Consider the following 12,004-nt stretch of genomic DNA (forward strand, 5'->3'; position numbering starts at 1 on the left):
TTGAATTCAGGAAAGTATTTATTTGTTTTTACAAGATCAGAGTAGGCCTAACAAAGATAATGGCCAAAAGGAGGAAAAAAAACAAGGATGTGACATTCTTTTCTAGGACAGTAGCAAAAGCAGTATGCAAAGCCTGATGAAAGCAATAATGTTTAATTCAACTAATGCAAGTTCCCTGAAAGATTTCCTGATCTAAAGTAATCGTAAGCAACATTCTACATATATCGTTCAACCCAAACCCAGAGATGAAGCATGTTCATTCAATGATCAGTAAACAAGAAAGTTCAACTGCCCAAAAAGACAAAAAAAAAACAAAACAAAACAAAAAACAAAACAAAAAGCAAAACCTCTAGTAAAAGTTTGAAGTGAAGATTATGATGCCCACAGAAACTCTTACTTTTTATTTTGTGAAATGATAAGATGAACAGTTTAGCGATAAGGGTTTTCAAACTGGCCAAACAGCTCTCCAGCTCCAGTCTTAACAGTTACAGACGTCTGAGTGCATTTTTACATGTGAAGTTGAGAATCTCAATTCTTAGACCCCACCCAGGCTCTGAATCCTTTCTGTGGAGTTACAGGTGAACTCAGAAACCACCTTTCTCTGAAGAAAGGGCAACATGATCTACAAGATCTTAAAGGTGAGAGAGATATTGTGTTGGGGTCTGAAGGAAGGAGTAAGTTTGAGTGGGACAGTGGCGCACTGGGTTACTCACCTACCAGGCGACAGCCCTACCTCTTGCTTTTCGGATAGCACTGCACACTCTTTACAGCTGTGCTGTCTTCTTAACCGTTCAAATGCACAGCCGGGGCACCTCAGTTTTGAGTGCACGTCTCGTCTCGTCTTACTGGAAATGCTTCAAAAAGACCAAATGCCACAGAACAAGCCAAGGCAAGGTTCCCACCAATTTCACAAGACCAATTTTATGATTAAATAATTTTTTTAAAAAGTTACTTTGAGACTTCAAAAATGAAAAAAGTGGTATGGTTACTGCCATTGCTGATCTATTGGGTGAGCTGTGGGGGCCTCTGTTCTTTTTAGCAATATGATGAAACAAAGAAAAGTCATTTAAACTAATAGACAACCAAACGAAGATCATGTGGGGTACTTGTGTGTCTGAGCTGAAGGACTTGGTTCCTCTGCTTGTGCAAGCCATCACTTTTAAGTTACTCTGAGCAGCAGCACTGCTACAGCTACAACTGTGTTGACTTAACGTCTTTAAGCCTCAGAAAGTAGATCTGGGCTGAGGATCTCCAACAGTTGTAGTAGGATGACTGAGGGGAAGTGTATGGTCGAGGTGCAGGCGTGATGGGGGGCAGAGGGCTTTACCTTTGTGGGGAGTGCGTCCATGCCACTGTGGGACTCTAATTCTCTTCCCCCCGTCATGTGCAACCTGGCGTCCTGAGGCCCGGGAGCCATTTTAGCTGTAGTTAGCGAAAAGGGAAAATGTGGCTGGAAGAGCAGTAAAAGTAACAAGTCATGCACTATTTGCAATAACACATTACAGACATGTTGCGATAAGGTGTGGAGACACATGTGTGGAGCCCTGGTGCACTGTAAGGAGCTACACCCCGCCACCCTCCCATCTCCACTCTATCAAGTGTTCTTAAAGAAAACTGAACACTACAACAACATATCTGCCTGTTACTTCAGCAGGTTTTAGGGCTTGGATACACAACACTTATTAGGTGTCTAAAAACCACAGCAAATATTCACAACAATGGCCAATTCAAGTTTTCATGATATATGGTGATGACCGGTCAAATCCAAAGACTGGACTGTCACGGTAGGTTCAAGTTCAGTTCTGTTAGAGCCCTTTAATAAAATACAAGTTTCTAAACCATGTGAGCTCTTGCCCTTGCATGTTATTTCCATTTCAAGATTTCTCTTTAAATTACCCCCACCTAGCTGCAGCTTTGTGTATCCAGGCCTTTAGGGGTCACTGATACTGTATTCTGTTTGTGTGTACACATGTATGTATGTGTTGTGCATGTACCCCACCATCTCTCAGTGTTGGAATGAAAGACTGAAGACGGCCTGAGGTGAATTCTAAAGGAAAGAGGACATAACATCATTTTTAAAAAAGTTCTCTGCCATGCTTTCATTACAGTCATTTACTAGTGTCCAGTCAAAGACACCAAAAGAATGTTAACCTCTACAAATTCTGTGGTCAAAACCATACAATACTGACCAATGGATTCTTGATTGCAAGGAATTCAGTTATTTGAGAATAGTCAGATTTAGCGGCAGACATAAGCTCGTCTTGGATGTTTTACATATTAGATGTTATGAAAATCTCATGTAGACTCCGTACACTCGTTGTCAACTGACATGGGCATTTGGGATTTTAATTAAATAAAAGAACTGCATGAGTTTACAAGACATTGGATTTATAATTTTAGATCAAATCAAAATTAAAATGACCTAAAACATCTGCCAAATGGAACATCCCATTGCTTTTTTTTTTTAGAAAAGAAAAAAAAAAATAAACATCTGATATTTGTACTTTACTGTCTTTTATTCTCAAATTCCAATCATCTGGAGACCTAATGCAATAGACCTTAGCAACTCCAGAATCAAATCAACTAAAGCCAAATCACTCTGCATACTAATATTTATTGTGATGTACATGTGGGAAGTGAAAAGATTAGAGGAAAACAAGATGTGATTGCACGGGCCTACACTCCAAGGGGGGGATGCTTTTCTGTCTAGGACAAGTAAATAAAATGGTAATTTGAGAGATTAAATATCTGTCTGTACACCCACAGCATTTTGTCCATGTGAGAGAAGAGCACACGTTTAGAAATGGCAATCAATTCCTCTAAAACCCTGCAAAGCATGCATAGTTGCTGTCTGCAGGCAACCAATAGTTTTGCTGATTCATAATAAATGGCATCCCCAACCCAGAGTCAATAAAGATATGGAAACAACAGAAAAACAGTATGAAGTATGAGCATAGCTATCTATTAAAGGTGAAAAGTCTGTAGGTTTTATTGACGAATGCTAGATAGACTAACATTCACTTGCCATCCATTTTATGGCCTAGCCTCACTCCAATGGGTGACATTAAAATGTGAGCTCAGGTTCATGTGCAGACCAAGAGTCATCTGCCCCAGCAAGGCTGTGCCTAAAGGGCTGAAAACGACTTGGGATCCTTAAAACACAACTGTGTTATTTTGCGGATACTGACGACAGCATGTCTCTGCCCAAAGCCAAATCCCACCCGTTTAGAACTGAAGGTAACAAATCTGACGTGTGTTAGCATGTGTGGCTCTGTCAAGTCAAACTGTTCTTGATTAACGCTCTTGCATGTCGACAGACAGACAGACACACACACACACACACACGCACACGCACGCACCAAAACACATACATTCACCCATCATTCACACAGGTCCTGTAATTTCAAATTGAAAATTTCCACTGTCTTTCTACAACCCTTAATGCTGCTGTCTTAAAGATTGTAAAATTACACACATCAACTACAGCACAGATCTTGATCTCTAGAGTCAAAGCCTTCCTGCTGCTGTTATGCTCAAGCATATGCATCAAAGAAAAAAAAATGGGAAAAAAAAAATCTAGAGCCCCTAGTCTTAAAAAAAATCATGTAACTAATTTGAAAACTTGTTCACAAAAAAAACCAACTGCACAAGGCACATTTTTCTGACAGGGGCTGATACCAGATTGGCAAAGACAGACAAAAACACGTGAGACAAAATTATTTTAAACTCACATTTGCATTTTGGACCACCTGATGACACTAGAAGTCAAACCAAGACAGGTGGTAAAATAACTTTGTACATCTTTGAAAGCTATGGGTTGTCTGACACTAATTTGGGGGGGGGGATCAAACGAAACCTCTGCAACAAGAGCAAAGTCTGGTGCATCAATTTGATATAAATATTCAATGTATCCCTTCCCACAAATTCTTCAGCATTGTTATTATACAGGGCCAACACCATCACACACATTCAACACACCCTATCACACACTCAACACATTCATCCACGTGTGCGTGTGAGGTTGTGGGGGCTATCGGTAAGGGGGCTCTGGCGTGTGGAGGTGGGAGTAGTCAGGATGGCGGAGGAGGGGCTCCTTGTGTGTTGGTGGCGGCTCATACGCTCTTGGAGATTCGGTGGTTCCAGGGGCAGCCAAGTGATGGCCATCCATCGGGCCTGAAGGTGGCATGGGCATTACAGGCATCGGGGGTGGTGGAGGCGGCGGTGGTGGCGGATAGTAGTAGTTGTACTGTTGATACTGCTGATACTGCTGGTACTGTTGGTACTGCTGGTACTGCTGGTAGTACTCCGCATAGCACCTAGTTCGAAAAGACAAATGACAAAACGTTTGATGTTTAGATGAGTCAGTTTAAGACTCACGTTGCCCCTCCTAAAAAAATAAAAAAAATAAATACAGCTTGAAAATCCCACACCATAAATTTCACTGGAATTGGCCAGGGTTGTTATTATTGAAGAACATTAGCAAAAGAGTCAAACGTGTGCGCAGCAGAATTGCAAGGTAGAAACAGTAGATTTAAAAAAACAGCAGAGCACTTAAGCTTTAAAACAGTTGCTGTAACATTGTGATCATGAAGGTTGCATACACAATAAAAACAACAAAAAATGCAGTTCAGTACCTTTCTGCTAAAAAAAAAAGAATCTGCTCTCAGATATTTTGCATTGCATCCTAGCCTAATGCTCTACACTTGAAAACAAAACTAACATAATACACACTCTTACCTTGAAATAGGGTCTCCATCTTTAGCTGAAGGCAGCTCTGGTCCACCAGGAGGGGTGGGAAGCAGGGCACGGCGTTTGGGTCTTGCCTGGGAGAGGGGCTGAGGAACCGGGTCCGGCAAAAGTGGAGCCGAGCGTCTCACTGGGCTACGATCCCGTTCTGATTTGGTAATGGCCTGCTGCTCAGCCAGCACCTGCTGGCCCTGCTCAATAAAACGCGCCCGAGCTGCTTCAAAGATGGCCTGAGGGTCAGACTCTCCCCCTCCCATGGTCCCATAGGCTGGGCTAGAATAAAGGGAGGAGTTCGCACCATAAGCAGGGTTCACAGCAGCAGCTGCTGATGGGGCTTCTCCTGCAGCAGGGTCTGCACCCTGGCTGCTTGGTGAACCTAAGACCTGGTCAACAACAGTGCCGTACACTTGACTTGCCAAGGCACCATAGACCGCAGCACTAACTGGTTTGCCATCTGATCCGCTGCCTTCAGTCAGGCCCTTTAGGGCTGCGTATGTTGGGTCAGAGCTTGTGGTGTTGAAGAAAGAGTTGTGCACACTCTGTTGTACTTGTATGGGAAGTCCAGCAGCTGCAGCAGCTGCAGCAGCCAGTACTGCTGCCTGACTCTGATGGTGCTCCATGGGAGGCCTGGTGGGGCACTCTCCTGCAAAATGGCCCTGTATCCCACAACGTGCACAAGGGACCTTGGATGCGGCTGCTGGCTTTGTCTGCTGAATTTTTGAGAGCTCCACAGAGAGTGGGCGGCCCTTGAATGAGGTCCCATGAAGAGCCTCAATGGCTTTCTCTGCATCTTCTTTGCGTTCCATGTGCACAAAAGCGTAGCCTGCTGAGGAAGAGAGCTTGGCTGCAACAGAGAAATGAGAAACAAATCAGAATGTTAGAAGAATAAAGTGTAATATATAATGTGGTCTGAACATGAGGGCAACATCACAAGTGGGTTTTAAAACTGCATTTTAGAAGCAAAACAAAAGAGAATCGGGGTGTATATCGTTGACCTGTAAACGCTTTGTTTAATATTGTTTAGGAAATGATTCAATACAAAACGTGACTACACAATACTTTATTAAATATTACAATCGATTCTAATATTCCAAAAACTACGCAGTTCAGTCGCCACCTTCGAATCAATCACGATGCATCAATGCATTTTTTACACTACTACAAGAGAAGCAAAATATTTAGACAAGAGCAGCGTACTTTTTACTTTGTCACACTCCAAGACGTTTCCAAAACGAGAGAACAGTTCATGCAGGTCGTCAGCAGTGCACAAAGCACTCAGGTTCCCCACAAATACTTTGATAGAGTTGAGGGGCCTCCCTCGGGACTCTTCAACTACGAGGTTGCGACCATGAAACTCTCGACCATTCAGATCATGGATGGCACGGTCAGCAGCCCCTTCTCCCTGCAGATGGACAAAGGCAAACTGCCTCAGTAAAGTAATCGTCTCCACCTCTCCGTAAGGGGCAAAAAGCGCTATAAGGTCATCTTGTGTTGTTTCCAACGCCAGATTCCCAACAAAGAGCTTCACCGCGTTGCTGTTGTCCATTGCACCCGACAAAAACCTAGAAATAGGGAACATGGCTCATTTCTCCTCCTTTGCACGACACAACCTTAAGCTAATAGAACAATTCATAATAGAAATAGAATAATGGGCTTGGCACTTCCGTTGAGCGAGCCTAAAGCAGCTGTAGTAACGGAGAAAGCCTTAGTTGAGGAGAGCATTTTTCGTGTCGTTGCAGACGTAAAATCTACAAAAGGGACAGATAATTGTTAATATCTTCAGTTGTGAGTTACAAAGAAGGGGAAATGTTGGTGTGACGTGCAACAGCTAGCCAGCTAGCTAGTAAAGGAAACTGGGATATGTTATACGAGGCAGGACTTGGGTTGAACAAGTATGGCTACACAGCTGAACTGCTGGCGTTAAGCTAGCGAAAGAAGAGTTAGCTAACCTCGCTAACCTAAGCTAGCTCAGTCTTTAGCTAAATGCTAACTCACGGAGCAGCGCCGTAACACCCTCAAGTTAAAGCATCCGTGCCTGCTGAATTTGTTATCTCACTTAAAAACCAACCCTCCCCGATAAACGTCGGACCGAAATAAATCTACATTATTTACAGCGTCAAGCCGTGAATACGAGTTAAACACGCTACCAGTTAGCTGAAGGCGCGAACGACAGAGCAGCGCCGCGCTAACAACGTGTAGTCTTTCAAACAACAGCAAACGCGATATAACGGATTATCCACTCGCTGAGAAGCACACTCACGGTATTAAGACTACTTAAAGAAACCCCCGAAAACAAAAGTTGGGCAGAAATCAGCTCACAGCGCCAGATTTTATCACAAACAGGACAGAAGGACGCTAGTTACCCAGTTATCTTACCTAACGCGGGGCAGACTTCTTCATGGCCGATTTCCGGTTGACAGATGTTGTTCCTCCTTCGCGTCCGTGTTGGTCCGAGCAGCGTTGTGAAAGAAATGCCCGACCCGTTGGTGATACCGCTCGTTTTCTGCTTGAGCTAGGATGAACACCAGTCTAGGATTCCCCTGGGTTGTCCGATTTTTGGTTGCCTGTCAAAGAAAAAAAATCCTGGAAACAGTACATTTTCCTATGAGGTTTAAACTGCTTCTTTTTGTCGAGTCAACCAACGATCACACAAATAATGCTTATTTTTAAAGTTCAGATCACCCTCGGTGCAGGGCGCAGGCCAGCGGCTGGTAAAATGCGCTGCATGGACGTGTTTAGACACCAGGCAGCACTGCAACACGAGCTGACTCGATAACGCTCTGTAGCCGAACGGACTGTCTGACCACATCATGAGCGCAGCTTCCCCTCCGCTAAATTTAGTATTAAACTTTCAACTTAAAATTAAACTACCAGGCATTTTACAGGGCAGAAATGGTAACCTTAGTCAGATACGATGCCGAGTCATACCGATACCAGAACAGACACGGTTCCTTTTCAAAGTCTTATTGTGCGCGTGCACCACGGCATATTTACCACATAACCGAGGCTGCGTCTCAAACTGCGTGCTACTGTACTACAGCATTCATCGGGGTATTGGGGGTCGGTAGTAATTTCCCAGCAAACACACAGAATTGTCACAGCGTTCGCTTTGTAGTTCTACAATTACAGACTGTAGTTCATCTGTGTCTGTGCATAATGTATCAGCCCCTGTATCAGCTTTTTCATCAGCGGTCAGGACCCCCACGGGACCACCACAGAGCAGGTATTATTTAGGTGGTGGGTCAGTCTCAGCGCTGCAGTGACACTGACGAGGTGGTGGGATGGTGCGAGCGGGTCAGACACAGCAGTGCTTGCTGTATTGTGAGATACCGGTTAATCAGCCTCTCTCTGTGCTATCAGGCTATGGGACATTTTGTTTGTTTATTTGAAATAAAGACACGTCGTTTTTATAAGTTTCAGAACCATCCTCATCTGCACACAAACATGTGGCTGCTTTGGAAAGTGGCTCAAAAGAAGTGAACGCTGGTTTGAGTTTAAATGGTTTCGTGGACTATGAAGGGACAGGGCTATTGTAAATGTGAATAATGTTATACAGAGTTTTATTATATATATATATATATATATATATATATATATATATATATATATATATATATATATATATATATATATATATATATATATATATATATATACACACACTAGAACGTCTTCTCAATGTACATTTTAGCATGTAATACACCCAACTGAAGGAACAGGCCTGAACCTGGGAAGGCTGCAGCAGCCTAAAACCCTGCAGGCGCACTCCCAGGATGCTGTAAATTTATGTCCACCAGGTGTCACTAATGTGCAGCAGTTTTAAAAACTTTGCGTTCTACATGTTTTTCCGGTTAAGCGTAAATAAAGTATCGTTTCGCCTTCACTACAGATTAACCTTCACCCTAACAGCTTAGTAGCATCAGGATGTGGGAACTGGCACCGCTCAAACTGGAGGAATAGCTGTAAGAAAAGGAAGCTGTCTTAAATATGAGAACGGGCGTGGCTAAAACTGCCGTAGACTGAAAGAACGGATGGAAACGACCTTTTTATGATATGACAGTATAAATAAAGTACACACTTAAAGACGACAGCTCGTCAAGGGTTCTTTAGGAAAGAAAATGGTGAATGGAGAATGGGTTTTATATGGTTCTGTACAGAACCTTTTTCAACAGGATATAGAAGCCTTTTCAATAAGGTCCTACACAGAACCATATAAAACACATATAGAGCCGTGAACACATAAAGAACCCTTTGCATCAGTACATGATTAAAGTGTTCTTTGCCTCATTAAAAGGTTCTTCAGATTGCTGGAGAGTGTGTTTTATATGGTTGTATGTAGAACATTTTTGAAAAGGGTTCTAAAGACATAGAACCATCTACAGCACATTGGCCATCAATTTGAAGAACGCTTTGTTACGCTTTGTCAGGTTATACCAGCCCTAAAATCATAGGCTGTAAGTCTGGGTTTAGTCCTCAGAGCGCAAGTTTACTCCTGTAGCTCTGTAAGAGTGGGTTTAGTCCTCAGAGCGTGAGTTTACTCCTGTAGCTCTGTAAGACTGGGTTTAGTCTTCAGAGCGCGGGTTTACCCCTGTAGCTCTGTAAGAGTGGGTTTAGTCCTCAGAGCGCAAGTTTACTCCTGTAGCTCTGTAAGACTGGGTTTAGTCTTCAGAGCGCGGGTTTACCCCTGTAGCTCTGTAAGAGTGGGTTTAGTCCTCAGAGCGCAAGTTTACTCCTGTAGCTCTGTAAGAGTGGGTTTAGTCCTCAGAGCGTGAGTTTACTCCTGTAGCTCTGTAAGAGTGGGTTTAGTCCTCAGAGCGCGAGTTTACTCCTGTAGCTCTGTAAGAGTGTGTTTAGTCCTCAGAGCGCGAGTTTACCCCTGTAGCTCTGTAAGAGTGGGTTTAGTCCTCAGAGCGCAGGTTTACCCCTGTAGCTCTGTAAGAGTGGGTTTAGTCCTCAGAGCGCGAGTTTACTCCTGTAGCTCTGTAAGAGTGGGTTTAGTCCTCAGAGCGCGAGTTTACCCCTGTAGCTCTGTAAGAGTGGGTTTAGTCCTCAGAGCGCGGGTTTACCCCGTAGCTCTGTAAGAGTGGGTTTAGTCCTCAGAGCACGAGTTTACTCCTGTAGCTCTGTAAGAGTGGGTTTAGTCCTCAGAGCGTGAGTTTACTCCTGTAGCTCTGTAAGAGTGGGTTTAGTCCTCAGAGCGCGAGTTTACCCCTGTAGCTCTGTAAGAGTGGGTTTAGTCCTCGGAGCGTGAGTTTACCCCTGTAGCTCTGTAAGAGTGGGTTTAGTCCTCAGAGCGTGAGTTTACCCCTGTAGCTCTGTAAGAGTGGGTTTAGTCCTCAGAGTGCGAGTTTACTCCTGTAGCTCTGTAAGAGTGGGTTTAGTCCTCAGAGCGTGAGTTTACTCCTGTAGCTCTGTAAGAGTGGGTTTAGTCCTCAGAGCGCGAGTTTACCCCTGTAGCTCTGTAAGAGTGGGTTTAGTCCTCAGAGCGTGAGTTTACCCCTGTAGCTCTGTAAGAGTGGGTTTAGTCCTCAGAGCGTGAGTTTACCCCTGTAGCTCTGTAAGAGTGGGTTTAGTCCTCAGAGCGCGAGTTTACTCCTGTAGCTCTGTAAGAGTGGGTTTAGTCCTCAGAGCGTGAGTTTACTCCTGTAGCTCTGTAAGAGTGGGTTTAGTCCTCAGAGCGCGAGTTTACTCCTGTAGCTCTGTAAGAGTGGGTTTAGTCCTCAGAGCACGAGTTTACACCTGTAGCTCTGTAAGAGTGGGTTTAGTCCTCAGAGCGCGAGTTTACTCCTGTAGCTCTGTAAGAGTGGGTTTAGTCCTCAGAGCGCGAGTTTACCCCTGTAGCTCTGTAAGACTGGGTTTAGTCCTCAGAGCGCAGGTTTACCCCTGTAGCTCTGTAAGAGTGGGTTTAGTCCTCAGAGCGTAAGTTTACTCCTGTAGCTCTGTAAGAGTGGGTTTAGTCCTCAGAGCGCGAGTTTACCCCTGTAGCTCTGTAAGAGTGGGTTTAGTCCTCAGAGCGCGAGTTTACCCCTGTAGCTCTGTAAGAGTGGGTTTAGTCCTCAGAGCGTGAGTTTACTCCTGTAGCTCAGTAAGAGTGGGTTTAGTCCTCAGAGCGCGAGTTTACCCCTGTAGCTCTGTAAGACTGGGTTTAGTCCTCAGAGCGCGGGTTTACCCCTGTAGCTCTGTAAGAGTGGGTTTAGTCCTCAGAGCGCGAGTTTACTCCTGTAGCTCTGTAAGAGTGGGTTTAGTCCTCAGAGCGTAAGTTTACTCCTGTAGCTCTGTAAGAGTGGGTTTAGTCCTCAGAGCGCGAGTTTACTCCTGTAGCTCTGTAAGAGTGGGTTTAGTCCTCAGAGCGCGAGTTTACCCCTGTAGCTCTGTAAGAATGGGTTTAGTCCTCAGAGCGCGAGTTTACTCCTGTAGCTCTGTAAGAGTGGGTTTAGTCCTCAGAGCGCGAGTTTACCCCTGTAGCTCTGTAAGACTGGGTTTAGTCCTCAGAGCGCGGGTTTACCCCTGTAGCTCTGTAAGAGTGGGTTTAGTCCTCAGAGCGTAAGTTTACTCCTGTAGCTCTGTAAGAGTGGGTTTAGTCCTCAGAGCGCGAGTTTACCCCTGTAGCTCTGTAAGAGTGGGTTTAGTCCTCAGAGCGTGAGTTTACTCCTGTAGCTCTGTAAGAGTGGGTTTAGTCCTCAGAGCGCGAGTTTACCCCTGTAGCTCTGTAAGACTGGGTTTAGTCCTCAGAGCGCGGGTTTACCCCTGTAGCTCTGTAAGAGTGGGTTTAGTCCTCAGAGCGCGAGTTTACTCCTGTAGCTCTGTAAGAGTGGGTTTAATCCTCAGAGCGTAAGTTTACTCCTGTAGCTCTGTAAGAGTGGGTTTAGTCCTCAGAGCGTGAGTTTACTCCTGTAGCTCTGTAAGAGTGGGTTTAGTCCTCAGAGCATAAGTTTACTCCTGTAGCTCTGTAAGAGTGGGTTTAGTCCTCAGAGCGCGAGTTTACCCCTGTAGCTCTGTAAGAGTGGGTTTAGTCCTCAGAGCGTAAGTTTACTCCTGTAGCTCTGTAAGAGTGGGTTTAGTCCTCAGAGCGCGAGTTTACCCCTGTAGCTCTGTAAGAGTGGGTTTAGTCCTCAGAGCGTGAGTTTACTCCTGTAGCTCTGTAAGAGTGGGTTTAGTCCTCAGAGCGTGAGTTTACTCCTGTAGCTCTGTAAGAGTGGGTTTAGTCCTCAGAGCGTGAGTTTACCCCTGTAGCTCTGTAAGAGTGGGTTTAGTCCTC

General features: G+C 44.6%; 1 protein-coding gene across 4 annotated transcripts; it reads right to left on the minus strand.

Annotated features, from left to right (window-relative positions):
- Positions 1 to 7,530, minus strand: rbm14a (RNA binding motif protein 14a). 4 transcript variants are annotated; one of them, XR_001857898.2, is made up of 5 exons: positions 7,123 to 7,525; positions 5,944 to 6,308; positions 4,738 to 5,590; positions 1,328 to 4,316; positions 1 to 854 (listed from the first exon to the last, which is right to left on the minus strand). XR_001857898.2 is itself a non-coding variant. In XM_017698751.2 (5 exons), exons 3-5 carry the CDS (start codon positions 6,290 to 6,292, stop codon positions 4,031 to 4,033), a joined length of 1,488 nt encoding a protein of 495 aa, XP_017554240.1. In that variant the 5' UTR covers positions 6,293 to 6,308; positions 7,123 to 7,310; positions 7,429 to 7,530; the 3' UTR covers positions 1 to 4,030. The 4 variants fall into 4 exon arrangements, 3 of the variants coding, with proteins under 3 accessions (XP_017554240.1, XP_017554239.1, XP_017554241.1); XM_017698751.2 differs by having other exon boundaries at positions 1 to 4,316; positions 7,123 to 7,310; positions 7,429 to 7,530; XM_017698750.2 differs by having other exon boundaries at positions 1 to 4,316.
- Between the last annotated feature and the right edge of the window lie 4,474 nt (positions 7,531 to 12,004).

This window comes from Pygocentrus nattereri, chromosome 16, assembly GCF_015220715.1.
Source record: "Pygocentrus nattereri isolate fPygNat1 chromosome 16, fPygNat1.pri, whole genome shotgun sequence".
NCBI classification, from domain to species: Eukaryota; Metazoa; Chordata; class Actinopteri; order Characiformes; family Serrasalmidae; genus Pygocentrus; species Pygocentrus nattereri.

Coding starts and splice junctions, on each gene's coding strand:
- rbm14a (XM_017698751.2), bottom strand. CDS start 6,292: ATGGACAACAGCAACGCGGTGAAGCTCTTTGTTGGGAATCTGGCGTTG. Junction 5,591..5,943: donor GGAGTGTGACAAAGTAAAAA/GTACGCTGCTCT, acceptor TCTCTGTTGCAG/CCAAGCTCTCTTCCTCAGCA. Junction 4,317..4,737: donor GATGGAGACCCTATTTCAAG/GTAAGAGTGTGT, acceptor TTTTCGAACTAG/GTGCTATGCGGAGTACTACC.